This window comes from Bubalus bubalis, chromosome 3 (genome assembly GCF_019923935.1).
Source record: "Bubalus bubalis isolate 160015118507 breed Murrah chromosome 3, NDDB_SH_1, whole genome shotgun sequence".
In the NCBI taxonomy this organism is placed as follows: Eukaryota; Metazoa; Chordata; class Mammalia; order Artiodactyla; family Bovidae; genus Bubalus; species Bubalus bubalis.
The window spans coordinates 53,911,314-53,938,358 of NC_059159.1; the positions used below are offsets into that span (position 1 = coordinate 53,911,314).

Below are 27,045 nucleotides of genomic sequence, written 5' to 3' on the forward strand. Positions count from 1 at the left end.
GACTGAGTCTCCGGTCCAGAGGCCTCTCTGAGGTCCTTCCCAACATCCGTGTTCCTGGGGACTCCATCTAGGTCTCTGCCGCCACATAGAGGCTGGTTTAAGAGTGGAGGAGTTCCACATCCTTGTCCCCAAAATGCCATTTTACCCTAACAAAAAGGCTTAGGACGAGACAGAAGGTGAGCTTCCTGACAGTTTGGGGCTAAGCCAGCCTAACGAGCCACGTGGCCTTCCCTGCTGGCCCGAGATGGCCAGGTTGCCCCCAGGAGGAAGCAAAAGCAATTATCTCAGCCTATTTCCACCTCTGTCTCCTTGTTTCTCTCCTCTTGTTTTCATTATCTCGATTTCCCTGTCCCTCTTTGTTTCATCTTAAATTCCATCTTTTCTATTCCTGCCATTCTCCGTGGCTGGATCTCTGTCATGCCAACACCCTGTCTCAGTCTCTACCCGGCTTGGACTGGGGCAGCTATGGAGACAGCCTCCCTGTCTGCAGCCCCCCGACCCCCGTCTCCGTATCCCGGAAGACGTGGGTGTGTGTGTGGGAAGGGTGGGCGCTCACACGTTGGGGGCACTGGGTCGACATCCTAAGGAACCTGTTCTTCCCTCTGTCCCAGCCCTGCCTGCCGGTCCAGCCCACCAGTCCAGCGCCATCCCCATGGAAACCAGCAGCCGAGTTCCTATTGGTGGGCGGGAAGGGAGGGGGAGGGGGAGGGAAGGGCTGGCTCGCCCTCGCTCACCCCTCTGGTTCTGAGGCTCGGCCCTCCTCCGCGCCCACCATCTCGGGGCTCTGGGACTACAGGGAACCCCTTTAGTCCCCAGAGCTGAGGCCAGCAGGGAGAGAGACTATGAGGCAAGCAGCCCACCGACCCAGGCCTCCTTAGGACCAGCCCAACCGCCCAGCAAGCTGGCCAGCAGCGGCAGAGGGAGGAGCGGGAGATAAAGGACTCCAGCGGACCTTTGGGGATCACCCCCAGCAGCTCCTGTGGACCCTAGCCGGGCTCAGGGATCGTGATGGATGGTCAGACTCACAGATGCTGAAACGGACACACAATGACAGCCATGCACACAGCAGCACAGCACTGAGACACTCAGATACAACCAGTGGCAGCATCACACACTGCCACAGCCCTGCAGTAGACACCCACACACGCAGAAACAACTGGTAACTCTGAAACAGGCACAGGCAGTGACACACAAAACCACAGCCCCCAGCACACACAAGTAGGAGCATCCATCCTCCAGACACACACACACACACACACACACACACACACACACACACACACACAGCAGTGCTGACCAGCGCAGGCCGACCTGGAGACACGCGCGCACCCTCAGCCGGAGCTGCTGTCGGTGGCCTCAGCACACTCTCCCCACCCCTGCGGGGACACCCTTGCTCCTCCACAGGCTCGTGCACACAGCCACGAGCAAACACAGATCGCACACCCCTGGCTCCAGCTCCTCCGGCAGCCCCTGCTCCCGCAGCCTCCTTTGTGGGAAGGAAGCACTCAGCTAACCTTGGATGGAATTTCAGTGAAGCCAAGAGCTCAGAGAGGAGAGGGTCTGGCCTGGCACGACCCTCATCGGCCCCTCCAGCTGGCTGGGTGATGTCCCCTGGCCGGGGTCCTAGGGACCCTTGGCAGAACCATGGAGCAACTGACATCCCTTCCATCGCTGGGGGACCCAGGAAACATGGAGCCATGGGCACTGCCCGCCTGGCAGAGCTGGACTCCAGGCCGGGGGGGTGATGCTGGAGGTGCATCCCCAAGCATGGCTGGTACCCCCACAGATCTGCGTGTTGGAGAACTGAGGCCTGAGGAGAGTTCCGAGCCTGAGGGAGCCCGAAGCCTGGGGCCTGTGGGGGGCATGGAGCCTGGAAGAACAGGAACTGGGCTGCCCAGCCCTGCGCGGGGAGCCTTGAGCTCCGGACCCGGCTGTCAGAGGCTGGAGGACCCGGAGGCAGAGGCTTTCTCTAAGGTAAGGGAGCTGAGGTCGGCCAGGGTCTGCGAGACTGGGGCTCTCACCCTGCCTGCCGGCCTGGGCATGGTCAGGGACTTCACTGCCCCCTGTCTTCTCCGGGCCTATTTCTGTCTGGGGGTCCATCTCAGTGACCGTCTGTCCTCCCTTCTTTGGGCAGAAATCTCAGTGGTTCCGTTTTTCACCATCTGTCTGTCCTTCTGACTTGGCCTGTCTGTCTGCCTTGAACCCTCCCCTTCCCCCTCCCTCTGTGAGTCTCTCTCTGACAGTCTGTCTGTGTCTGTCTCTCTTCTCTGCACCTCTCTGTCCTTGGGGGCTGGGGGATACTGGGGGAGTGTGTGCGGGTGTGTGTGATGGAATCAGAGTCTGGAGGAAGTGACTCAGTGGAGGGGGGCTCAGTGCTGAGCCAAGCCAGGGAGGATAAGGTTTGGGGTGGGTGTGAGCTGTCTCCTGTACATGACAAAGGGACCTGGACTTTGGGGGACTCAGGACCTGGGGGAGCCTGGAGGAGTGGGGGTGGGAGTTCAGGCTGGTCTTTCCCGAAAGGCGACGCTGGGCAGAGGTGGGAAGAACTGGGGACGAGCAGAGAGGGTTCCAGGGTTGGGAGATGCTCGTGTACTAAGCAGCCCCTCCTGTACTCCACTCTGAAGGCTTGGGGCATGGGGGAGAACCTTCTTGTCTCCATGTCTCCTTGGACTGTGGAGGGGGAACACGTCCATACGGAGGGCTCTGATTTCCATAGGTAGGGTGATTCCTGAGGGGCTGCACCCTATCCTTTCCCATGCCAGGGCAAGCTGAAAATGGGCTTCGGGGACAGGCCCAATCTGGAGCTGCTGAGGGCCGTGGGGGAGCTGCAGCAGCGCTGTGCCATCCTTAAGGAGGAGAACCAGATGCTGGTGAGGCTTGGAAAGCAAGTCCTGGGTCCTGGGGGGGGGGTGGGGAGGCAGACTCAGACACCCTGGCTCTCTGCTTCAGCATCCTTCTCATCCCATGAACATCCCTCCAAGTGGGAGCTACATGGAGCTGACATTACCCCAAGACCCAGAGAGGGTGAACCCCTACCTAGAGTTGCCAAGGAGCCCCACTGTGAGCCCAAGAGTCCAGCCCAAGGCCCAGGCTGTTACGATTGGGTCTGGAGCAGGGGCCGGGCTTCTCCCCACATGCCCCAATTCTGGCTGACCCCTTGTCAGAGGAAGAGCAGCTTCCCAGAGACGGAGGAGAAGGTGCGGAGACTGAAGCGGAAGAATGCCGAGCTGGCGGTCATTGCCAAGCGCCTGGAGGAGAGGGCCCGAAAGCTGCAGGAGACTAACCTGAGGGTGGTGAGGATGGGAGGCCACTGGATGGAGGCTGGGCGACCAGGGCAGAGGGGTGCCAGGGCAGTGGGGCTTGGGCATCGTGGACTCTTAGTACCCAGGGATGCAGGAACCCAGCAGCTGAGGTGTAGGAAGGGCCAGTGCCAGCCAGGCTAGCAGGAGGGAGAGAAGGGCTGGGGGGGGGGGGTGTCCCGGGCAGGGAGAGCAGAATTCTGGATTGCCAGTGCTGGCACTCATCTCTGGGTGCAGAGCTGGTGGGGGCAGGGACAAGACCCATCACACTGGCAGCCCTCAATTAGCAGCATCCTTTGGGCCTAAGCTAGGAGGTGGAGTTAACCCTTTCACTCCCTCTTGAGGATTGCAGGGAAGGGGTCAAGCGAGGCTGAGGGTAGATCCGGACTCAGGGTGGAAGCAGGTGAAGGCCACATTTCAAAGGTGTTCATCCTAACCCTTCCTTTGGGAGGAGCTGAGAAGTGGGAGAAGTGCCCCAGCCCTCAGATGACCAGTGGCTTTACCCCTCCCCCGGCCAGGTGAGTGCTCCCATGCCCAGTCCAGGGGCCAGCTTGGAGTTGTGCCGGAAGGCCCTGGCGCGCCAACGAGCCCGGGACCTCAGTGAGACAGCCAGCGCCCTGTTGGCCAAGGACAAGCAGATTGCTGCCTTGCAGCGGGAGTGCAGGGAGCTGCAGGCCAGGCTCACCCTGGCGGGCAAGGTGCGAGGAGGCCCTGGTCACCCCTTCCGGCTCAGCCCTATCTAGGGCCGCCGGCCTGGCGGTGTGGGATGCAGACTGAGATGTTAATGAGATGCAAATGAAGCGAGCAGGTGGAGGCTGCTGGGAGTAGGTTCCCCTGGCAACGGCCCAGGTGGGAGCGGGGACCGGGCGCCTGAACCGAAGGGGGTGGAGCCGTGAGTCCCAGACCTGGCCATTTCTGGGCTCCAGGTTTCAGGCTGCAAGCCAGTGGGCTTGGCTGTATGAACTCACGTATAACCTCACACTGGGGTGCAGAGATGTTCGCAAGGCATTGAGCACAGTGCCGAGGACACCGCGAGTGTCCAGTAAACGAGCTCCCCGGAGTGTTTGCACACGGGCGAGCGGAAGCATGGGGCTGTGTAGGCATGCATCTGCGACCGGGCATAGATGCATGGGGAGGGTGCGCACCTGCCCGCGCCCGAGGGCCCATGCAGTCCGGCGGAGGGCGGGCTCAGCTGGGGACGGCGCGGGGCGGGTCGGGGTTAGGCCCGACTCGGCTCCCGGTCCCCCGACTCCAGGAGGGCCCCCAGTGGCTCCACGTGCGGGACTTCGACCGGCTGCTGCGCGAGTCCCAGCGGGAGGTGCTGCGGCTGCAGAGGCAGATCGCCCTGCGCAACCAGCGGGAGCCGCCCTCGCCGCCCCGGCCCCCGGGCCCCTCTGTCCCGGCCAGAGCAGGGGCGCCCGCCCCGGGGGCCCCGGGAGAGGTGAGCGCCGACGCCAGGGCAGGTGTGTAGGTCTGCGGAGAACGGGGTGGGAGCGGCTCCGGGATCTCTCTCCTCCCTGTGCACCGCGCTCAGAGCCCCGACGAGGAGGTGGCGGCGCGCGCACGGCCCAGGCCGGGTCCTCGGCCCGGCCTCCCAGGGCTCGTACCCGAGCCGCGCGGGCCCCCGGGGGCTCGGGCCCCCCTCTCCGCAGGCCTGAGGCCCGCGGCCCGCCCCGCCGCCCCTGCTGCGCCGCCAGTGGTACGGCCCGGCCGCAAATCCCCGGTTGCCCTGGCAGCCGCCCGGGGCCCAGCCCGCGCCGCTGCCTCCCGCCGCAGCCGCAGCGCGGGGACGCCCCCATCAGCGCCTGCCCGGTCCGTCAGACCCGGCCCGGCTCCCCGGGGGCGGCGCGGTGTCCTCCCCGGCTCCAGGTACGGGCGACCCTCACTGGGCGTCGGGCTTAGGCGGCCCCTGGCCCGAAAGCTGGGGACCCCGCTCCGGACCTCCATAACTTAGAGTTCTGGCTCCTCTCCATCCTCTGTCCTGGACGGCACCTGGGTCCCCCTCCTTCCGGGAAGAGGATAGGGAGAAGGGATTTGGCCCCTCTGCCTGGTCAAGGGAGGGAGCATCACTCATCAAGACCTGTCCTCCAGAGTTTGCACGGATGGATAACCGGGGCGTGCCCGTAGGGTGGGCTTGGGGAAGCTGGGAGGAGGGTCTGAACAGGTCTGTAGGCGCTAGGCCAAGACTATGGATCCATGACCCCTAGGTCTGGGGACACCACTTCCCTGGGGGCCCAGGCAGCCTCCTAGTTCTCTGCCAGTCGCTGAAGGACACCCAGGACAGTTATTGAGTGCAGAGCAGGGCTGCAAGCTAAAAAGGGAAAGCTTTGGCCTGGATAGAGGACCCATCTCCCAGGGCAATCATGGGTCTCTGGATCTCAAAGCACTCAGGATCAACTGGAGATGGGGGAGAGGGGGCACACAGCACCCCTTCCCCTTCCTGAGCAGGGATCTCTTTGCTGACTGTGAGGTGGGGTGGGAACCCCCTTTGGACAGGCTGGGCCAGGGGCAGGCTGCCCTGAGGCCTTGCCCTCAGGTGCCAGCCCACTGCCCCTGGCCATTTTCAGGCCACACCCCAGGAGGATGTGGAAAACCCGGCTGTGGTCCTAGGGGAGCCAGAGAAACAGCAGAGGGTGCAGCAACTGGTAAGACCCGGGTTAAGGCGCTGGAGGAGACCCTTTACGGGTGGATCTGCCTTCCTGTGTGAGGACCTCCTTTCTGATCCCGCAGGAATCAGAGCTCAGCAAGAAGAGGAAGAAATGCGAGAGTCTGGAGCAGGAAGCCCGGAAAAAGCAGAGGCGATGTGAGGAGCTGGTGAGCTCTGTGGGGCCTTGGAAGGCTGGCTCCTTGGGTCCATCAGGCCCACCAGGTGGAGGGCTCCCCCAGAATGCCAGTTCCTTCTCTTATGCCCCGAAAGCACACTTTCCCTCCTGCTTGGTGGGGCTTCCCTTTCCTGGCTGATGCAGGAAGGGGCCGACAGGGTCCCACGTGTGCCTGTGTGGGGAGAGGAGGAGGTGGGCGCTGGGAGCCTCCCTGGAGCGCCCCTCTGGTCTCGCAGGAACTGCAGCTCAAGGCAGCCCAGAATGAGAATGCCCGCCTTGTGGAGGAGAACTCTCGGCTTAGTGGGAGAGCCACGGAGAAGGAGCAGGTAGAGGCTCTGCCCAGGTCCTGCCAGGGCCCCGTACCCGGGCAAGGCGCTGCCTCTGCCAGCTCCCCAGTTGGGGAGAGCATAGAGCATCCTGTGGCCCCTGGGAGCGGGGGTGCTGGGGGGTGAGGCTCACGCTCTCAGCTCCCTGCACTCCCCCCTGTCCAGGTGGAGTGGGAGAATGCAGAGCTGAGGGGCCAGCTCCTGGGGGTGACGCAGGAGAGGGACTCGGCCCTTCTCAAGAGCCAAAGCCTGCAGAGCAAGCTGGAGAGCTTGGAGCAGGTGCTGAAGGTGAGGACACCGGGCGGCACGGGGCGAAAGCGGGCTGGCGAAGCATGTGCCCTGCGTGGGGCGCGGGGGTGTAGGCTGAGTCCGGGCGCCCGTGGCCCTTTCCTTCTCTAGCCGCAGTTTCCTTTTTAACAGAGTGTCTGGAACACATGGTGTCTGAGGCGCCCTCATCTTAGATCTTCTGTAGAGACAGTAGAGCAGGGCTCGGGCCTTGATGCAGGCTCTTGCGTTTCAGCACATGCGGGAGGTGGCCCAGCGGCGGCAGCAGCTGGAGGTGGAACATGAGCAGGCTCGGCTCAGCCTGCAGGAGAAGCGGGAGGAGGTCCGGAGGCTGCAGCAGGTGGGGGCGGCATCCGGGGGCGGGGGCGGAAAGAGCGGGGGGCTGCCAGACCCCAGCTGTAGCTTCTGGACCCTCATCCAATGTGGGCATTTATAGAGAACCCCTGGTGACTCAGATGGTCAAGAATCCACCTGCAATGCAGAGACCCAGATTCCATCCCTGGGTGGGGAAGATCCCCTGGAGGAGGGCATGGCAACCCTCTCCGGTATCCTTACCTGGAGAATCCCATGGGCAGAAGAGCCTAGGGGCTACAGTCAGTGGAATCACAGAGTCGGACTCGACTGGGCAACTAACACTATCTAACCAACACACTGTGTGCCAGGCACTGTGCCAGGCCCTGGAGGGACTGTGAGGGGCAAAGGCCAGGTCCCTGACCGAGCAGCACATAAACAGATTCATGCGTGAGCTGATCACAGGCATTGACAAGTACAGTGGGGAAAGTTACCGGGTTAAGTAACACAGGGTGGCGGGGATGGGGTGAGGGGCCTCTTCAGCGAGCTTGGCAAGGAAGGCCTCTAATACCTCGAGGGTCACAAGGAGTCAGCTGATGAGCATTCTGGAGAGGGGGCATACTCATGCCGAGGCCCTGTGGTAGGGAGAAGCTTGAGGGGTACAGACCAGTGTGGCTAGCATGTGGTAGGATGGACGGAACGGCAGGAGTAGGCAAGAGCCAGATAGCATCAGACCTTCAAAGTCAGGGGAGAAGTTTGGGTATTCTGCTGTCTGAGTCGTTTGAAGCCGTTCAAAGGTCCCGAGCAGGGGAGTGGCATGGTCTGATTCGTCATTTAGAGAGTCACTTGGCAGCACTCCAGATGATGAACAGGGGCGTGGGCGAAGAAGCAAGGCATTCAGGTGTTGTGTGGCCACAGGGGTCCAGGTGGGAGATGATGTCTGCCTGGGTGAGAGTATAATCCATGGCGGGGAACAAGTGGGCAGATCCGAAGTACATTGTGAACAGAGTATCGACAGGACTCACTGTGGGCTTCCTACTGAGTGCCCCACACCTTCACCCAAGTGCTGACTACATGGATGGTTGGGCCTTTCACCCGCCAGGAGTGAGGGATGACGGGCAGCAGGTTTGCGAGGTCGGGCATCCCAAGTTCTGAGTTCCGTTTCGGCCAAGTTTGGGCTGTGTGTTAACCACTTGAGTGGAGAGCCCCATAGACAGCTGGACTTGTGAGTCTTGGGTCCTGGGGAGGTCAGTCTTGGAGACAGGTTTCGGAATATTCAGTGCATCTGGTCCTGCGACTAGATGGGAGTCTAGAGAGAGAGTGACTGCGGGCCCAGCACTGTGCCCTGTGGGGCCCTCACACACACAAGGGGCAAAAGATGAGCAGGCAGAGAGCATTAAGAGAGACAGGAGGAGAAAAAAAACCCCAAGGGGGAGGGTCTGGGAAGCAGGAAGCAGTCCCAGGCCCCTCTTCTCGGCCCCTTCGCCTTTGGACTCGAGGTGCAGTTCAGAGTGGGAGCCGGAGGGAGGCACCCACAGCCCCTTCCCAGCCCCCTGCCCTCTCCTCTCTCCTCCTTCGTCCTGCCTGTCCTCCTCCCTTGATCCCACCCCAGTCCTCACCCCTCTCCTCCAGCATTTGCCTCCTCCCACCTGTAGGCCCAGGCGGAAGCCCAGAGGGAGCATGAAGGCGCTGTGCAGCTGCTGGAGGTAGGGTCCCTGGAGGTGGCCGCCGTGCTTCCAGCCAGGGGGAAGGCTGGGGCAGTTCAGAGAGTGCTGCAGGGGGTTGCCGGGGTGTGGGTGGGGATGTGGGCTTGCAGGAAGGGCCCCTAAATGCTCTGGGGGCTGGGGCGATCCCCTCCACCTTTGGCCCTGAAATATCTTTCCAGTTAGCACTTGCTTAGTCGGTCCAGGGAGCTGACTGAGCTGTGTCCACTTGGGCCCCTCTCTCCCTCTCTGGGTAATGCCCCCTGGGTAAGAGTTCTAATCTCTCCTGTGGGCTTTCTTTTCCCGCCACAGTCTACCCTGGATTCCATGCAGGTACAGCCTCCTGATCCCCCACCTCCCTGGGGAGCGGGGGCGGGGGGCTCTCCTCAACACCCCTCCAGGCTGGCTGAGCTGAGTCTCCTTCCTCAGGCCTAAGCGGTTCCAGCCCTCCTGTCCAACGACAGGGGTGTGACCGGTCACAGGCTGAGACTCTGTAGATGGGCTGGGATTCTCACTGCCCCGGCCCCAGACCTGCCACTGTGCCTGGCACATACAGGCCCTGCCCATCTCTGAGACCAGGAGGAGGTTCCAAAGCCAGCCAATCTGACCCATGAGCCCCTTGATGGGGACTCTCCTGATCCTTGAGAAAAGCTCCTGGGAGTTGGCTCACTCCTGTCCCAACGTCCCGAGCTCTGGGGTCTCTGGGGACATTTCTGTGGGCAGGGATGTGGGTCTCTGACTGTGGGAGGGTGATGAGCCATGGAGCGGAGAGAACCCCTGAAGTGATACCGTGGTGGTGATGGGGTGGGGCGACCCCTTTTGGCCCAGAAAGTGCTACCGCCTGGGGCATGAAGCTGAGCTGGAGGTGGGGTTGGGAGTGACGGTGTCTCGACCCTCAGCCACCTTATGTTGGGGCAGCCGGGCGGCCAGGCTGAGGGTTCGTGCCCAGCCCCGGGGCCTGGGCGAGTGTGATCTGAAGCGGAGCCGCGTGGCCCGGCGGCTCATCCTGCCTCTCGGCCCAGGTCCGGGTCCGGGAGCTGGAGGAGCAGTGCCGCAGCCAGACTGAGCGCTTCAGCCTGCTGGCGCGGGAGCTCCAGGCCTTCCGCCTGCACCCTGGCCCCCTGGACCTGCTCACCTCCGCCCTGGGCTGCGGTGCCCCGGGGGACAGCCCGCCACACCCCTGTTGCTGCTCCACCCCGCAGCCCTGCCGCGGATCCGGCCCCAAAGGTGAGGTAGACCCCCAGCGCCGTCAGCCTGGTGCTTTTGTCCCGAGCGGAGTTCAGGGTCAGAGAAGGCTAGCAGCTCATCCAAAGTCACACAGCAAGTTAGAGCCCGTTCTGGCTTGACCCAGGCTCTGGGTGGGGGAAGGTGGGGAGGAAAAGAGCTGAGCCCACTGGAGAATCTCAGGTAGCTGCTCCTCCCCCTCCTCTGTGGTCCTGGCTGGGAGGTGGGCACCAGGAGTCAGTGGCAGGCAGTGTGGGCTGGCGAAGAGCCAGCTGGGCATCGGTCAGATCAGGTGGTTCCGGCTCCACTCACTCAGGGAGTGATGCTGCTAAAGCTCTGTGGGCCATGTGTCCTAGGCTCTGAGACAGGGGCGTCCACTACACCTCATCAAGTTGCTCTGAGGATGCTGTGATATAATACATGTAAGTCACCTCCATCTCCACTCAGTAAGCTCCCCCAGGATTTCCCTTCTTGTAAGGGAACTTGGCCACGGAGGGCCTGATCGCTAGCTCCAAGAGGACGCGTGGTCACTGGTCACTCCTCAGGACACCGACCCCCAAGGCCACGTGTCATCTTTCCCGTAGACCTCGACCTCCCACCAGCCTCCCCAGGACGCTGCACCCCGAAGTCTTCCGAGACTGCTTCTGCCACCCTTGCCGGGGTCTCCCGAAGGACGCCAGCCAAGAGGGCAGAGTCTCTGTCCAACTCCTCTCGCTCTGAGTCCATCCACAACAGCCCCAAGTCCTGCCCGACCCCCGAGGTCAGTGCTGGGGAGGGGCCTGGGCTCCAGCTCTGCCTTGAGGGGGGGCGGGTGGAGGGAGGGGGTGGCCCAGGAGCTGGGGGGCTGCTGGCCCGTGTCGGGGGTCTAGCCAGGCCCCGGAGGAGAGGGGCCCGTGGATTCCTCCTGGCGGGCAGGGAGCTCTGATGGGGCCTGCCCTGCCTGCCAGTCCTGCCTGCTGTTCCTACTCAGGGGCTGCCCAGCCCGCCCCTCTGGGGCCCAACGAGGCCCCAGAGTCTTGGGCTGCAGGGAGGGAGACCCTTTGGGGCCAGGACCCACATCACGAGGTTGGTGGCGAGAGTGTCCGTGGCAGAAGCCGGTGGCGCTGTGAGAAGGGGCACCGGTTCTGGGATTGAGGTCCCAGCTGTGTCTCAGGCAGGTCGCTGACCCTCTCTGGGCTTGGGTTTCGCTGTCATCTGAGTTTTGAACTAACAAGCCTGCCCGGTGAGGTTGTGGGGAGGATGATGGGAAAACAAAACAAGGACGGAACCTCCCGCCGTGTGGGGCACGCAGTAGATGCTTAACATATGGCAGCTGGTATTACTGCCAAGTTCTTTGGTATCACTCACAACCGCAGCCCTCTCTCTCTCTCCCTCCCAAACCCGAGAAAGTGCGGGGGGTGGGGGTGGTGCAGGATGGGGGTGTCCGGAGGAGCCCTGCAGCCTTGGGTGTGGGAAGCGGTGGAGCCCAGCTGCGGCCTCTACCGTCCCCTTGTGGGCATGAGTGGAGGTGCTGGCTTTGGGTGCCCCCGCTTACCCTGGCAGTACCTCTGTCCCAGGGACTTCTCAGCCCCTTCTGCCCCTTTGCTTCCAGCTAGAGTGCTTTATTGCAGTTTTTTAACCTTAAAGACACAGACTGTCATTGGGCGCCCCCTTGTCCCCCGCCACCAGAGTGGCTGTCCCCTCTGCGCTGGGCACGGTGGTCTCATTTACTGAGCTGGTGCAGCAGAGGCCGGGGCTCAGGGAGGGGTCACTGTTGACCCCTGTCCCTTGACCCAGGACCTCTGGGCTCCACCAGGCCCCGAGGGCTGACGTTTTGGTTTAGAAAGCGTTGGCGGAGCTCACCGCCGCTGGCCTCAACCAGCATCTGCTCTGCTTCTCGTCTCAGGACAGCGGGGCCTCCCCTGCCGAGTTTGCGGTCGGCCCCAGAGTCCTGGAGAGGACTGGCCCTTTTCTGCTTGCCCCTAGGTGGATACGGCCAGTGAGGTGGAGGAACTGGAGGCAGACAGCGTCTCGCTGCTCCCGGCAGTGGCAGAGGGCGGCCGGGGCGGAGCCAGGGTCCAGGTCTTCCTAGCTCGCTACAGGTGGGCCCTGACCCCTGCGCCCCGGCCCTCCGGCATTTGGGGTGTGAGGGGGGAATGAGACGGAGGGGGCATGGTGGGGGTCACGGCGGGAGAAGTCATCTTCACCTCCTTGGGCTGGGGTGGGTGCAGCGGGCGCTCCCTGTGGTTAACGGTGGACAACAAAGTGTCCCCAAGGCCAAGTGACGGGGGGGAGGAGACAGGATGTTGGTCACCGTCCCCCTCCTCCTCCGGGCCTCCCCGCAGCTACAACCCCTTCGAGGGCCCCAACGAGAACCCAGAGGCTGAGCTGCCGCTGACCGCCGGCGAGTACATCTACATCTACGGCAGCATGGACGAGGATGGCTTCTTTGAAGGTAGGAGGTAGCGGGGACCGTCACATCCATACGTTTACTTTGAAGCTCCTCTTCCCAAAGCCCTCCACCCATCTGCACCCTTTGAGCCCACCGTCACTTCTCAGACCCGGCGGAAAGGCAAAGAAAGACCTGATGGCCTGTGGGGAAAGGGCTCTGCGGGCAGCTGGTCTGACTCCGCATCTGCCCTGTGCAGGACTGGACAGGGCCCAGCACAGTCCTGAGGGCGGACAGAGCGTCACAGGGAATTTCAGCTAAATTCGCTTTTCTGTTGGCAGACAGGGCATTGCAGCGCTGAGCACTAATGACCTCGAGGTCGGGCACGTGGTGTATAGATCTGATGCTGAACCCAGTGAGTGTGGGGAGGAGGGGTCAGGGTCCAGGGCCTGGGAGAGGGTGTCAGCAAGTGGTCAGCAGTTGCCAGGGCCCAGGCAGGGCTGCGCTCCAGGGCGGTTCTACAGTGCCCAGGGCAGTTCTGTGGTGCCTGTGGGGTGATCAGATCACCGAGGCAGACACCGCATTAGTGACTGGGCAATAGGGCAGGGCCTGGCAGACTCTGCAGGGTGCCCTGGCTGGGCACCAGGCTGCGTCCTTTCACAGCATGGAGGACGGTGTGGTGTGGAGACCAGGATGAGGGGTGGACAGGGCAGGGTGAGAGCTGCAGTGGTGTGTGCGGATTCAGCAAAGTGCTCAGGTCTGGGTCTGTATCACCCAAAGCTTTGGTTTGTGGGGCCTGCTCAGTCTCTCCTCCTGGGGCCCCATGCCTGTTATCTGAGCAGGTGCTGGGAATGATGGAAAACAACTAAACTCTCTCTAGGGATGGACGATGGAGAGAAGGATTAAATAGCTCCCAGAAAAATGGCTTTTTTAATGAGAAAAAAAAAATCTAAACACTAACTCTGTCCAATCCCACGGACAGAGGGGCATGGCAGGCTACAGTTCATGGGGTCGTAAGAGTCGAACACGACTTAGCGACTAAACCACCACCATCAGCACCAGCAACAACATAAATATTAACTAACCCCAAGTTACTAGAATTTGAACTATGCGATCTAGGATAGCTGGAAAGGCATTTGCAGGCAAGTGGGTGTCAGACACCCTATTCCTCTTCTTAACTTTGGTGGCTTCATCAGTATCTGATCCCACAGCTGTGCTGCTCTCAGCGACAGGGGCTTCCAGACCGTGAGCCTGACTGTGGCCCCGGCTCCCGCACCAGCCTTGCAGGGCAGGGACCTGCTTAGTGTGATGTTTCCTCCCATTAGCATCACACCCCGCAGTGTTAGTGCCTGGATGAATTTCTTAGTGCTGCCGTAAAAAGTTTCCACCAACTCGGTGGTGGCTTAAAGCAACAGAAATGTGTCCTTTCACAGTGTCAGAGGCCAGAAGCCTGAAAGCAAGGTGTTGGCAGGGCCACTGTGCCTCCGGAGGCCCTAGAGGAGATTCTGCTCCTTGTCCCGTGCAGTTTCTGGTGGGGTCCAGTTGTTCCCTGCTTGCGGCTGCATCACTCCAGTCCCTGCACCTGCAGTCACGTCGCCTCCTCCTCTTCTCTCAGCGCCTCTCCTTGCGTGTCCTCTTATAAGGACACTTGTCATTGAGTTTAGGGCCCACCCAGATAATCCAGGACAGTCTTTATCTCAAGCTCCTTAAAATTGCGTCTGGGAAGATACTTTTGCTGTATTTACAGGGTTCAGGGTTTAGGATGTGGACATATTTTGGGAAGGCCACCTTTCAACCCACTACTTACACTCTGTTACCTAACTTATTGAAAGTCTCTTGTTTCTCTTCATTTTCTTACTCCCCCCACCCCCCACTCCTAGCCTAAGTAGAGAGAGATGATGTTGGGGAAGCTTCCACGTCCTCCTGCTGCTCAGGACCACCTACACCCACCCATGGCCCTAAACCTGGCCCTTGTTCCCCTTTCTTCCCAAGAAGGCCCAGCAGCCACCAGCTCCTCTGTGCCCTGGGACTCTTTTTCCTGTTCCCAAATTAGCTGTGATATGATAGGCCGTTTGTCCAGGTTCTTTGATCCTTGACATCCCACAAACAAACAATAAGAAATGTTTTATAATGTTCTGTTACCAAGTGTTCAGGGGAGCTGGTCCATTTCCTGCAAACGCTGTCAGAACTGACTGACAGGCACCTCCCTGGTGGTCCAGAGGTTAAGAATCTGCCTTGCAGTGCAGCAGATGCAGGTTTGATCCCTGGTTGGGGAACTAAAATCCCACATGCTTCGGATCAGCTAAGCCTGCACACTATAGCTAGGGAGTCTGTGTGACACAAATACCCTGCCTGCTGTAACTAAGACTGACGCAGACAAATAAATGTTAAAAGAAGAATTGACTGCTGGTCATGCTCCTAGACCCAGGCCTGCTGCGGATCCCAATGCCTTCTAGAACCCACAGGGGGCTCTTTCCTCTGGCATGTATGTCTTTTGTCTCTAAAGATTCCTGCCTTTCTTCTAGCCAGACGGGACCTCCCTCTCCCTTTGAGGATGTCTGCTTTCCACGCAGGAAGGTTGAGGGGTGCCCTTGCCCTCACTCCTCAGACCCATGTAATATGACAGGTTTCCAACAGACAGAAAAGTTAAATCGTAAAATGAATATCTAGGTACTCACCACCTGGATTCAACAATTATTAATATTTTGTCATAACTGCCTTTTCCCCACCTGGGTTAAAAATAGGATTGAAAAGCAAGTTGTTGACAGATGATATTTTATTTTTAATTGAATGGATTAATTTTGGCTGCACTGGGTCTCCGTTGCAGTGCATGGGCTTTCTCTAGTTGAGGCGAGAGGGTAGTGCTTGTCTTGTTGCAGAGCACAGGCTCTAGGCATTTGGGCTTCAGTAGCTGTGCTGCACGGGGTTGGTTGTTCCGAGGCATGTGGAATCTTTCTGGCCCAGGGATCGGACCCGTGTTCCCTGCATTGGCAGGCAGATTCTTAACCACTGTACCACCAGGGAACTCCGACACACGATATCTCACCTAGATATACCTCCATGTGCATCTCCGTAGAACCTGGACATCCTTCATCCCTGCAGCATCGCCTGGGAGCTTGTTCAAAGTGCAGAATCTCAGCCTTGTTCAGACCCAGCTGAGTTACAATCTGTATTTTAACAAATCTCCAGGTGATTCATCTGCCCATTAAAAATTAAGACGTCTGTCCTATAGAACTACAGTACTGTTATCACACCAGTGAAAATTAACAATAATTTCCCAGTCCACATCTTGACTGCTCTTTTAAAAGTGCCAACAGGTGAATCACATGCTTCGGATCACTCACCAAGCCTTGCTACAATGCATTGATCGGGCTGTGTTTTTCTCTGTCTCCTCTCTTGTCTTCCTCTCCCCAGGGGAGCTCATGGACGGCCGGCGGGGCCTGGTCCCTTCCAATTTTGTTGAGCGCGTGTCCGACGACGACCTGCTGGCCTCCCTGCCTCCGGAGCTGGCTGACTTGTCCCACAGCTCAGGCCCCGAGCTCAGTTTTCTGAGCGGTGGCGGAGGCGGCAGCAGTAGTGGAGGCCAGAGCAGCGGGGGACACAGCCAGCCCCGACCGGAGGACGAGGCGGCTGGGGAGGTGCCCAGCCCGAGCCCCCCGCCAGAGGGCCTGGGGGAGCCCCCTGCCGTGCCTTACCCCCGCCGCCTGGCCGTCCTGAAGCAGCTGGCCCACAGCGTGGTGCTGGCCTGGGAGCCGCCTCCTGAGCGCGTGGAGCTGTGTGGCTACCATGTCTGTGTGAATGGGGAGCTGCGGCAGGCCCTGGGGTCCGGGGCACCCCCCACGGCTGTGCTGGAGAACTTGGACCTGCAGGCGGGGCCCCTGCGGGTCTCTGTGCAGGCCCTGACCAGCCGGGGTGGCTCCGACCCTCTGCGCTGCTGCTTGCTGCTGGGGGCTCGGGCCCGCGTGGCTCCTAGCCAGCTGCGGGTCCATCGGCTGACCGCCACATCTGCCGAGATCGCCTGGGTGCCCAGCAACAGCAGCTTGGCCCATGCTGTCTACCTCAACGGGGAAGAATGCCCCCCTGCCCGCCCCAGCACCTACTGGGCCACCTTCTGCCACCTGCGGCCTGGTACCCTCTATCAGGCCCGAGTGGAGGCTCAGCTCCCTCCTCGAGGGTCCTGGGAACCAGGCGGGGAGAGGCCAGAGCCGCGGGCTGCCACCCTGCAGTTCACCACGCTGCCAGCAGGTAGGCGGGCACAGGCGCCTGGTGTGTGTAAGCCCTGGGGAGGTCAGGCCCGGGAGGGTAGCCCCAGGGGGACACTGGCTGCTACTTGCATCCTTAGGGAAGTGGCAGAGTGGGCTGTCCTCTCTGGCGGGAGTGCTCCAATCCTGGGTCTTGTGCCCCCTCCCCTAGGTCCACCTGACGCCCCCCTGGATGTGCAGGTCGAGCCAGGGCCCTCCCCTGGGATCCTGATCATCAGCTGGCTCCCAGTGACGATCGATGCGGCTGGCACCTCCAACGGTGTCCGGGTCACAGGCTATGCCGTTTATGCTGATGGGCAGAAGGTACGGCCCGGGGGTGCCCACCTGTACCCTGGGAGCGGGGCGTGGGTCTCTGCCCTCTCCCATACCCTGGGAGTGGGGCATGGGTCTCTGCCCGCTCCCATACCCTGGGAGCGGGGCATGGGTCTCTCTCCTTTCCACACTGAGAGGCCTTGTCTCCCTGGCCTGGCGTGGAGTTGCCCGCCCCAGGCATCTGGGCACTGGGTAGCAGATTAGTTAAGAGCCTGGGCTTTGGTTGCCCATGGACTAGGACTCTAGCCCTGAGGCCCCGTGGCCAGGAGGCTCAGATGAGACCAGGCACCCGAGGGTGCGGCTCCCGGCACAGCGCCAGCAGCCAGTGGGGGCGTCACTGCAGCCCCCCTTTCCCGTGCTCTGTCCCTACCCCCCCGCAGATCATGGAGGTGGCCTCGCCCACGGCGGGCAGCGTGCTGGTGGAGCTGGCGCAGCTGCAGCTGCTGCAGGCGTGCCGCGCAGTGGCCGTGCGCACCATGTCACCCCATGGCGAGTCGGCGGACTCCCTCCCAGCTCCCGTCGCCCCCGCCCTGGCTGAGGCCTCTTGGCCGGCCAGGGTCCCCTGTGCCTGCCCACGACCAGGCCCAGAGGCCAGACCACCCCTTGCTCCAGCCTCCCCGGGACTGGGGGATCCCAGCTCTCCTCTCCGGTGCCCCGACCCCTGTGGAGCTCAAGAGCCCCCGGGCGCCCCTCCAGCCAGCCCTCCCAGAGAAACGGCAGGAGGATCCTCAGAGGAGCCCCCAGCGCCTGTCTCGCAGGTACCCGGCTGGGGAGGAGGGTGGCTGGCGGAGGCTGGGAGGAGGGTCTGGGCTCGGGGTGGGGGACCCTTCCTCAATGCCTGCTGTTCCAGGAGCAGGCTGGGGCAGCTATGCTGGGTGCCCCTGGGGATGGGAAGGCCAGCGAGCCCGTCTTGGGAGAGTGCATTCCTGGCCCTGCCACCTACTCCGTGGCCAAGGAGGACACTGAGCAGACCGTGGGAGAGGCCTGCCTGGCACCCGGCACCACCCAGGGAGCGTTGGCCCAGAGGCTGCCCTGTGCCCAGGCCTGCCGTGGAGGAGACACAGGGTCCGGGCTGAGGCCCAGGGCTGAGGTACGGAGCAGGGGCACCCCGGGCCACCATGAGGAGTCGAGGGCCTCCTCCCTGCCTCTGCCAGCCCAGAGCTGGTTGCCCACTCTGCCCGTTCTCCACCCCACTCTCGCTCTGCTCTGCGCTGTGTGCCTGGCTGTTTGTGTTTGCCGTTTTGTCTTCCAGGTTTATTTTCCCACCCCGCACAGTGCCTGTGCCCCAATTTGGGGGCATGCCCCTCTCTCCTTCTGCAGGGGGACCCCCCATTCATCCTGGCTGGGGCTGACCCTGTTGGAAGGTCCCCACGTGCCCTTGCTCACCTCCCCGCTGTCCTCCCATGTCTGGCCTCTTGCAGGAGGATGCGGCGGAGCTGGGGGTCCGTCCGGGGAATGCCCTTGTGGACCAGGGCCGCAACTCGGATCTGTCAGACATCCAAGAAGAGGAGGAGGAGGAGGAAGAAGAGCTGGGTGTCATCACCTGCTCCTTCCCGAAGCAGGTGGCTGGCCACAGCATCGGGGGGCAGGGGGCCAAGGTACTGGGGTGAGGAGGGGCTGGGGGGCCCCTCAGGTTCCCGTGGCCTCCACCCCCAGAGTCAGCAGCTGCTTCAGCTTGCCAGCAGCATTCTCGGTGTGCGGCCTGGGCCCTCTGCCGGGCGGCAGCTAGGAAGTAGCTCAGGCCCAGCCTCGACCCTCCTGAAAAGGAAGGGGGGACCGAGGCGCCCCGTTCTGTAACTTCTCCCACTCAAGCCCGCTTGATGCAGCACCCTCTGAGACCCTCGCGGTGCTGGGAGCTTCCGAGGAGGGGCTGGGAGGCCCCCCCATCATCTCAGGCCTGGCCTGCTCCCTACACTCAGCCCCTCTGCGCACCCAGTTCTTGGGCGGGCTCCTTAGTGGTCCCCGTGGCCCTGCCCTGGACACGCTGTGTGGCTCTGGGCCAGACTCTCTCTGGTCTTCCTTCTTGGAGGGAGGCGACTGGGGTTGGGGGGCCGGGCTTTGGGTTACCTGAAACCCCTGCCCTCCTTTGAGGGCAAAGGTCACAGCTCTGTCCTTTCCCCACGGACCTCTCTTCCCTGCGCCCGCCCCCGGACCCCTAGCCCCAGCCCCAGCCCGACCCCTTCTGTGAGACCGACAGCGACGAGGAGATCTTGGAACAGATCCTGGAGCCGCCCCTCCAGCACTTCCGCAGCAAGAAGCTGTTTAGCATCCCCGAGGAGGAGGAGGAGGAGGAGGAGGAGGAGGCCGGAGAGGCCGTGCAGGAGGAGAAGGGGCCAGGGGCAGGGTCTGCGTCCAGAGACCCCGGCCCGCCTGCACCCCTGCCTCCGGGTCTGGGCTGCGACGGCGCGCGGCCCCGCGGACCTGGCCTCTGCGCTTCGTCCCCCCAGCCCTGTAGGGCTGGGGACCGCCCAGAGGACCCGCTGGGACTGGTCGGTGGCAGCAGCTGGAGGAAAGGAAGTGGCTCCCCCGAAAAGCCCCCTGGCCGCAGGCGGTCCCCGGATCCCCGGGAACACTGCAGCCGGCTTCTCAGCAACGGCGGCGGCGGGTCCCAGGCCCCCGGCCGAGCACCGGGCCCTGCGCGCGAGAGGGGCGGCCCCTCTGCGGCCGAGGGCCCCAGGGCTCCGCCAGACGCCGGCGGGAGGGCGAGGCCCGCCCCCTCGAGGAAGTGCCCCCGGGGGCGAGCCCCGGAACTGGAACCGGGCCTGGCCAGCTGCCTCTCCCCCAAGTGTTTGGAAATCAGCATCGAATATGACTCTGAGGATGAGCAAGAGATGGGCGGCGGGGACATGAGCATCGCCAGCTCCGGCTGCCTCGGAGATGGGGGGGCCTGGGGTGCAGCCCCCGTGGGAAGGCCCAGGGCACCTCCGAAGGCCGGTTCAGGCCCCCACCCCTATCCGTACTCCCCGGCCTGGGAGAAGGGGGAGCCGGAACGGAGAGGCCGCAGTGCGACCGGCAGAGCCAAGGAGCCGCCCCCCCGGGTCCGTGCCCTCTCCCTGCCTGGGCAGCCCCCTGCCTACCGCCGCCTGGTGGCCCTGCTTGCTGCCCACCAGCCGCTCCCATTCCACGCTGCCGCCTCCATCAGCAGAGGTGGGGTGGGGCCTCGGGGCTCCCTCACCTGCCTCCTCCCACCCACATTCCACTGCTTTGCTGCTTCTGCCGATCGATCGGAACTGGGATGCGCTGATGTTCTGTGGCCATAAGTCGCCCATTGCTGCCAGCAGGCCCCCTGCCTTTGGGGCACGTGACCCTTTCCTCCGCTTAGCTAGTGACAGCTTCAGGACCCAGCCTGCGATGTCCAGCATCGCCCAACCCTGACACCGAGAAGAGGCCCTCCTCTCACACGCTCCTCGGCCAGCTCTCAGATCTAAACCTTAGTCCCTCTACTGCACTCATCTGCTAAGGTGGCCGGAGCCGGGGCCTCCCCTCCTGCCCTTCCTCCACCCGTGGGGGTGTCCGATGGCTCCAGTGAGCTTGGGCCACGGCTCCAGGAGAGGAATGTGTCCCTGCTCTGCTGTGCCGCTTCCGCAGCCGGGGCAGAGCTGGGGGGAGCGCTCCTGGGGTCCTGCCCCTAATGAGGCGCCCATCAGAGGGGTGGTGCATCACTCCTGCTGTCTGTTGCCCTCTCTTTGCAGGCAGCAGAGTCTGGGGAGCCCAGAGGGCTGGAAAGCCCAGGGCAGAGCGGCTCCCAGCGGAGAAGGGGCTGGGCCCCCAGGCCAGGCTCCACAGAGCTGGGTGAGCCTCTGCGGGGGCTGGGCCAGGCCAAGGGGTCCTCTCCCGCTTCCTTGGCCAGAGTTGATTGCTGTTTCTCCCGCGCAGCTCCCCCGAGGAGCCCTCCAGAAGCATCCCTGGCCCTCCGGGACCTCCCTGTCAGGGTCTTTGTGGCTCTGTTTGACTACGACCCCGTGTCAATGTCACCCAACCCTGATGCTGGGGAAGAGGAGCTCCCGTTCCGGGAGGGCCAGATCCTGAAGGTGACTGACTTGCTGTCTGGTCCTGCTTCCTCCCTCCTTTCCTGCCTTGTCCTGGAGGGATCATAGCCACACCCGGGTGGGAACGCAGCATCTAGAGCCAGGTGATGTGGAGTGGGGTCTCGACAGTGCCACTTCGAGCTGTGAAACCCGGAGTAGATTCTTTCCTTCGGGCCTCATGGGTAAAGTGAGGATCACATGAGTGTCTGCCTCACAGGCTTGTTTGAGGATTAGAGGATTCAGTACCCACAGGGCGCTGAAACTGCCTGGCACATGGCACAGCGTGATACTGCTGCTGTTAGCATGACGACCTCTACTGAACCTCCAAGGATTTCCTGAAGGCTTTGGGCTAAAACTCTGAGGTCAGGGAGATCCAGTCTGGGGTGGACTGGGGGAATGAATGTGAGGATCATGAGTGTTGATCATACGGATAGAGCTGTTTTCTGTCATCCCTCTGATCCTTCTTGGCTATTTCCCCCTGTTTCCAGTTCCATGAAAGGTAGAGCATTCTTCTGCAGTCCCGGGTCGGGGGTGCTGTGGGCTCGGGGTGCAGGGAGCATGCAGAACTGGCCTGCTGACACAGCTGGTCTCTTCTGCCTCCAGGTGTTTGGAGACAAGGATGCAGATGGCTTCTACCAGGGTGAGGGTGGGGGCCGGTGGGGCTACATCCCCTGCAACATGGTGGCTGAGGTGGCCGTGGACAGCCCTGCGGGGACACAGCAGCTGCTCCAGCAGGGCCATCTGTCCCCAGAGGTTCTCGCCGAGGGCTCAGGTATGACTGGCTCTGGCCCCTCGCCCACTGCCCCCCACCCCAGTTCCGACTCAGCACCCCCCAACCCCAAGTAATTTGGACGTCAGGAGCATCCAGGGTATCTGGTTGATTCAGAGACTGGCAGAGTCACTGGGGCCCTCAGAGACTTGGGCCCGCATGGCCGCAGTAGTGAGCTTGCCACGCGGCATGGGGGCCGCTGCAGGGGGACTGGCCGTGTATTTTGGATCCTGGAGGTCAGGGATGGGAAGGGAAGAGTGGCCTTAGAGGCTTGAGCGCAGGAACCTCAGCACAGCCCCGAGAGGAGACCAGAGTCACTGTCCATCTCGCTCCCTCACCTCGGTTTCCCTCTAACGTCTGCTTACCTGTCTGGATCAGGGAACGGCCTGTTCGTCTACTCTGCAGCCCGTACGGCCGGGCCTCCCCCCAAGCCCCGCCGCTCCAAGAAAGGTGGGTGTGATACTCTTCTTCTCTAGGGCCCCTGAGGATGAGGAGGGAGGCAGCGGGGGCACTGCCTGGCTCTCAGGAAACACATGCGAGGTGTGTCTTGAGCAGGTGGAGGGAACCGGCCCCACCTTTACCCACAGCCATGCGTCCCATGGGGAGCTTCATTCTAATGGGGGTGGGCAGTGTTTTACCGGAACCTCTGTTCTAGAAAGCGTCCTTGTCTCTTATGTCTCCTGCATTGGCAAGCGGGCTCTTAACCCCTAGCACCGCCTGGGAAGCCCCATTCCAGAAAGCACCTGGCTATACATTCTGTGCAGCCTGGAGCAAGTCACCGACCCTGTCTGGCCCTTAGTTCACTGTGAAGACCACAGGGCGGGTCTGCTCTCGGGCTGATGGTCCTTCTCCTGCATCTCTCCCTGTGTGAGGCTGAGCATCCTGCCTGCCCAGTACCAGCCCCCCGCCTTCTCCTGCCCCCCGAGGGTAGGGACAGAGGGGCAGGGCTCACAGGCCCCTTCTTTCCGCAGCTGAGTGGGAAGGGCCCGCCCAGCCCTGTGCAGGTGAGGGGCTTCCCTGCGCCTCCAGCCTCCCCCGGAGCCACAGCTGCTGTGGAGGTGGCGACTCGGGTCGGCAGGTCTCCAGTGCCGAGGACAGGAGAGGGGTGGGAGTGCCTAGAAAGAGTCCTGAGTCGTCTTCTCCTCCCCGTCCAGGAACCCCTGCGCTGGCCTCCTCTGCTGGCCTGAAAGCTCCCCATTCCATGGTGGCTGCGTTTGACTACAACCCCCGGGAGAGCTCTCCCAACATGGATGTGGAGGTGAGCCCCTTCAGAGCCCAGCCAAGGCAGGGTGGTGACCGCGCCTGCCCCAGCCTGACTCCTGCCTCGTGGTCTCTCCATAGGCAGAGCTGCCCTTCCGGGCAGGGGATGTCATCACTGTGTTCGGGGCCATGGACGATGACGGTTTCTACTATGTGAGGATGTGGGGGTGGGGGTGTGCCCAAGGGGGCTCTCCTGGAGCCATGGTGGGGAGCCAGGTTCCTGATGGAAGCCCAGAGGGACAGGCCAGTCGCCTCCCGTGATGGGAACGTCGACCCCAGGCCGTCCCCCCCGGGGCTTCAGGGTCCGGGGGTGCTGTTGAGGCCCCTCCCTCTTGGTCTTGTCTCACCCGCGTCTCCTCCCCAGGGGGAGCTGAATGGACAGCGGGGCCTGGTTCCATCCAACTTCCTGGAGGGCCCTGGGCCTGAGGCAGGCGGCTCAGACAGGGAGCCTGGGGCAGCCCCATCCGAGGGCCAGGTCAGTGAGGACCTGGGCTCCAGGCTCAGCAGTTGGGTCTCTACACTGCGTCGTGGGAGGGGTGCAGCTGCGTGCAGCGGTCCAGGTGCCCATGGTGCCCAGGAGGGGTTTGTGCCCACGGCCAGGGGTTGTGCCCACCAGCCAGGGTGACTCCCCCTGCCCCCCTCCCCCTAGCGTGTGCCCCTTTGTGCAGTGGGGCAAGGCCGAGACCTTGATCCCCATCTCATCTGACCCGGCTGTCCACACCCCTGGCCAGAGCAGAAGAGGGCCCCTGGAAAAGGACCCTCGAGCCTCCCACACCTCTCCCCATCACAGCCCCCATCACAGGGACCCTCCCTGATCCCGTGCTGCAGCTCCCTGGCTCTCAGGCGCTTTTTAAAGCCAGACGCCCAGCAAGGCCCCAATTCCTGCGTGGGTGGAGTATACTTACAGGCTGCCAGGGCACGAAGAGGCTGAGGGGGCCGGGCCCCCACCAGAAAGCCCTGGGCCTCCATCTGCGCTAGTTCCAGAGTCAGGGGCTGTGCAAGCAGGACCTAGTGACCCGGGTGACCTGGAGACTGGGTGGAGAGCTCGTGGTCTGCCGGTAACCCATCTCCTCTCTTTGTTCCCTGTTCTTCAGAGAACGAGGAGGAGAAGAGTCCAGTGCTAGATGGAGATAGATATATGTAGAGAGAGCGACATGTAAGTGGGGACTGACCCCCTGGGTCCACGTCACCCTGTTCCTCATCTCACACGATCAGATAGTGCTCCTTGTCTCAGACACGGGCTTGTCCACCTTCTTCCAGGAACAGGGGAGGGAGCTCTTGCTGTGAGCCCTCTTGGGAACTCGGATCAGCCCCTCCCCTTACCTTATTCAGGGCAGTGCCAGCTGCCTTAGGAGCACATGTCATCCTAGTGTGTACTGTCCCACGTTAGCTGACTCTCCGTATTCTATAGCACATGCGGCTCATAGAATGTTGTGTGACATCCACATTGTGGCTCATCAGTGTATTATGATACTATATGACTATGGTATTATAATATTGTGATTATTATTGGTGACAGAAGAGTGATCCTAATGCCACCAGTAATAATAGTCTCCATCTCCCCACCCTTGTCCTCTGTGTCATGACCTCTTAGGGGCATCAGAGGCATGATTTTATGTCCAACTTTCCATTTTCTTGCTGGGGGTGGGTATAAAAGAGGAGGTTTAAACAGTCGGAGTCCATGAATAACCTCAAACCATTCATTTCTGGGGCCCCTCTGTGTGTCTCCCCAGCAAGCCCTTCCGAGAGCCCTGGGCGGGAGTGGTAAGGGTCTCTGATCTCCTCCCCACCCTGGCCAGCCATCAGCCCTGGCTAGTTGGAAAGAGATTCTTTGACCTCTGGGTGCTACCCTCCTCCAGGGGATCTTCCCGACTCCAGGGGTTAAACCCACGTCTCTTATATCTCCTGCATTGGCAGGCAGGTTCTTTACCACTTGCGCCACCTGGGAAGCCCCCTCTGGGTGCCAGTAGACCTCTTTGCGGGCAGCTCTGCCAGATCACCAGGGTCTTAGGTGGAGGTGGGCCCCAAGCTGGGCACCCGGCACCTGGGCTCTGTGATTGGTTCTGCCAGTAGACTGCCAGGCCCTGGTGGGAAGGGAGTAGGGAGCGGGGGTGGAGAACAGGGAGGCAGGACCTGACGGGGCTGTACCAGGCACAGGAGGTCACAGAGGGGACGTGGGAATTCAGCGGGTGGGCGGAGGCTTCCTCGTGGCTCTCTTGTTTGTCCAGTCCCTGTTTTTAGGCCACTTGCAGCACAGTCTTCGTGGGCGTGTGGCAGAGGGAGCCACTCATGGTGGCTCATAGAACAAGGAGATTCTGCAGAGGGGGCATGCTAAGGGCAGGGAGGGGTGGGCGGGGAGCAGCTCCCTCTGGAGAGAGCTCATGGTGAGTGTGAGTGCCTCTGGCCCTGCCTCCCTGCAGCCCTCTCCGGGGCCATCCAAGGAAGAGTCTCCACCTTCCCCCCGTGGAGTGGGCACTCCTCCCCTCCCTGAAGGCCCTCGGACACCGCGTGGGCCTGCTCCTTGTCTATGCGGTGGTGCAGGAGCCACCTTCCCTGGAGTGTCTGGCTCCTTCCAGCATCCCTGTCCTTGCTCTCCCTTTGGCTGGGAGGGGATGACGGGGTTGGGGGGGGGTGTTGGAGCACCTATCCCAAGGGTCAAGTCCAAGGGCTCTTGAACTCCATCAGCCCAGCATCCTGCAGAGAGACCCAGAGGAGGGGAGGGGCTCACTCCCGTCCAAGAGAACTGAAGCAGAACTGAGCCTCCTCGTCTATCCCTTCTGACTGCCAGCTCCGTGCTCCCCCATCATCGTGCCCTCTTGGTGCTCTGCATGGGGTGGCGGCCGGACTGTGGGTTCTGGTTCTCGCCTGTGCTTCTGTGATGACCTGGGGGCTGTGGGCTCCTGAGGTCGTGGGGTAAAGGAGGCAGGGTGGGGTGGGGGTCAGGCCTTGACCTTGCCCCTTTTCTCTCACTTTCTAGGACTGGGTTAGCTCAACCCAGGGGCCCCCAGCGCCCCCAGGCTGGCCCTGTGCTCCTGGCCCTCGCTGCTTCCTCAAGGTTGAACCAGGGTTGCCACAGGGCCCAAGCAGGAAGGTGTGGGTTCTCCTCTCCAAGGGGAAGCAGCTTCTCAGGAAACTGGGCTCGGGGAAGAAGGAGTGATGCTGTGGCCCGACCGAGGCCCCAGCTGCGCGGGGAAGACCCTGGACTCTGGTTCTCCCCAGTGAGCACCATGGCACTGGGACAGGACTCAGACTCAGTGAAGGTCAGAGCTAGAGGAGCAGCTGGTCCTCCGGATGGGCATCGTCTTCTTACAGGCGGGGACCATGAGCCCCGGTGCGGGAGCGAGTCCAGGGGCTGAGCACCTGGTCCCGGAGCCGGCGGGGGACTCGGACTTGTCACTCCTGGTTCACCCTTCTGCGCCTGCTGTCCACCGCGCTATGCTAGTCCCCTCTCGGCCTCCACGTGCCTGGCTTGGGGAGATCCTGTTCCCTCACACGGCGCTGGCCATCCTCTTTATGTCTTCCCTCCCTGAAGGAAAGTTTGCACTGGATTCTGCCGAGCCCCGGACCTGGGGGGCAGAGCTGTGTATATAGATGTACATACTCAGTGCCTCAGCCCAGCTTCCTCCCTCTCGCTTCCACACACAAGCCCGGGAAGGAGAAAGGCCAAGCCAAAGCGGGCCTGACCCCGCCCCACAGCGCCCCTCTGCACCCCACTGCGAGACCTGAGACCTGAGACCCTGGGCCAGTGGGCAGAAAGCAGGAGTTGGGTTTGCCTTATTTTGCTCATCGGATTCAACTTCTCTTTTGCATCGTTTTCCTCTGGCCCCTCTTGGAGTCTGGGGGCTGGGGGAGAGGACAGATTTATGCAACTATTTTCATACATTCCCTGTTCAGAGTGGGGTGGGGGTTTGTCCCCCTCCTCCCCTTAGCACCCTTCGTCTCACTCTCTGGCTGGGTGAGTGTCTCTGCATGTTTCCATTGCTGTGGTGGGAGATTGTTTGAACTCCCACCCCCACCTTGGTCTCCAGGGGTGTTGAATGGTGGGGGCATTTGTTTAAAAAGACATTTTATTATAATAAAGTCTATTTTCACAAAA

The 27,045-nt window shown here is 61.9% G+C and overlaps 1 protein-coding gene and 1 long non-coding RNA gene across 6 annotated transcripts; one reads left to right on the top strand and one right to left on the bottom strand.

The window, feature by feature from the left end:
* Positions 1-730: 730 nt before the first annotated feature.
* On the top strand, positions 731-27,045 carry TSPOAP1 (TSPO associated protein 1). Of its 5 annotated transcripts, XM_025281232.3 has the most exons (31): positions 731-1,974; positions 2,763-2,870; positions 3,165-3,293; positions 3,818-3,997; positions 4,555-4,740; positions 5,867-5,944; positions 6,030-6,113; positions 6,358-6,447; positions 6,613-6,735; positions 6,968-7,072; positions 8,679-8,729; positions 9,039-9,059; positions 9,749-9,953; positions 10,535-10,710; positions 11,916-12,031; positions 12,275-12,384; positions 15,733-16,563; positions 16,732-16,883; positions 17,273-17,650; positions 17,743-17,982; positions 18,314-18,490; positions 19,052-19,930; positions 20,585-20,684; positions 20,769-20,923; positions 21,524-21,692; positions 22,068-22,139; positions 22,844-22,947; positions 23,031-23,102; positions 23,314-23,424; positions 24,044-24,105; positions 25,927-26,065. In XM_025281232.3, exons 1-30 carry the CDS (start codon positions 1,645-1,647, stop codon positions 24,071-24,073), a joined length of 5,562 nt encoding a protein of 1,853 aa, XP_025137017.3. In that variant the 5' UTR covers positions 731-1,644; the 3' UTR covers positions 24,074-24,105; positions 25,927-26,065. The 5 variants fall into 5 exon arrangements, with proteins under 5 accessions (XP_025137017.3, XP_025137015.3, XP_025137016.3 ...); XM_025281230.3 differs by lacking the exon at positions 24,044-24,105 and having other exon boundaries at positions 25,927-27,045; XM_025281231.3 differs by lacking the exon at positions 24,044-24,105 and having other exon boundaries at positions 18,314-18,454; positions 25,927-27,045.
* Positions 15,242-15,928, bottom strand: LOC112583807. Its single transcript, XR_003108050.3, has 3 exons — positions 15,663-15,928; positions 15,375-15,485; positions 15,242-15,300 (listed from the first exon to the last, which is right to left on the bottom strand). It is a non-coding gene; the product is annotated as an uncharacterized LOC112583807 (long non-coding RNA).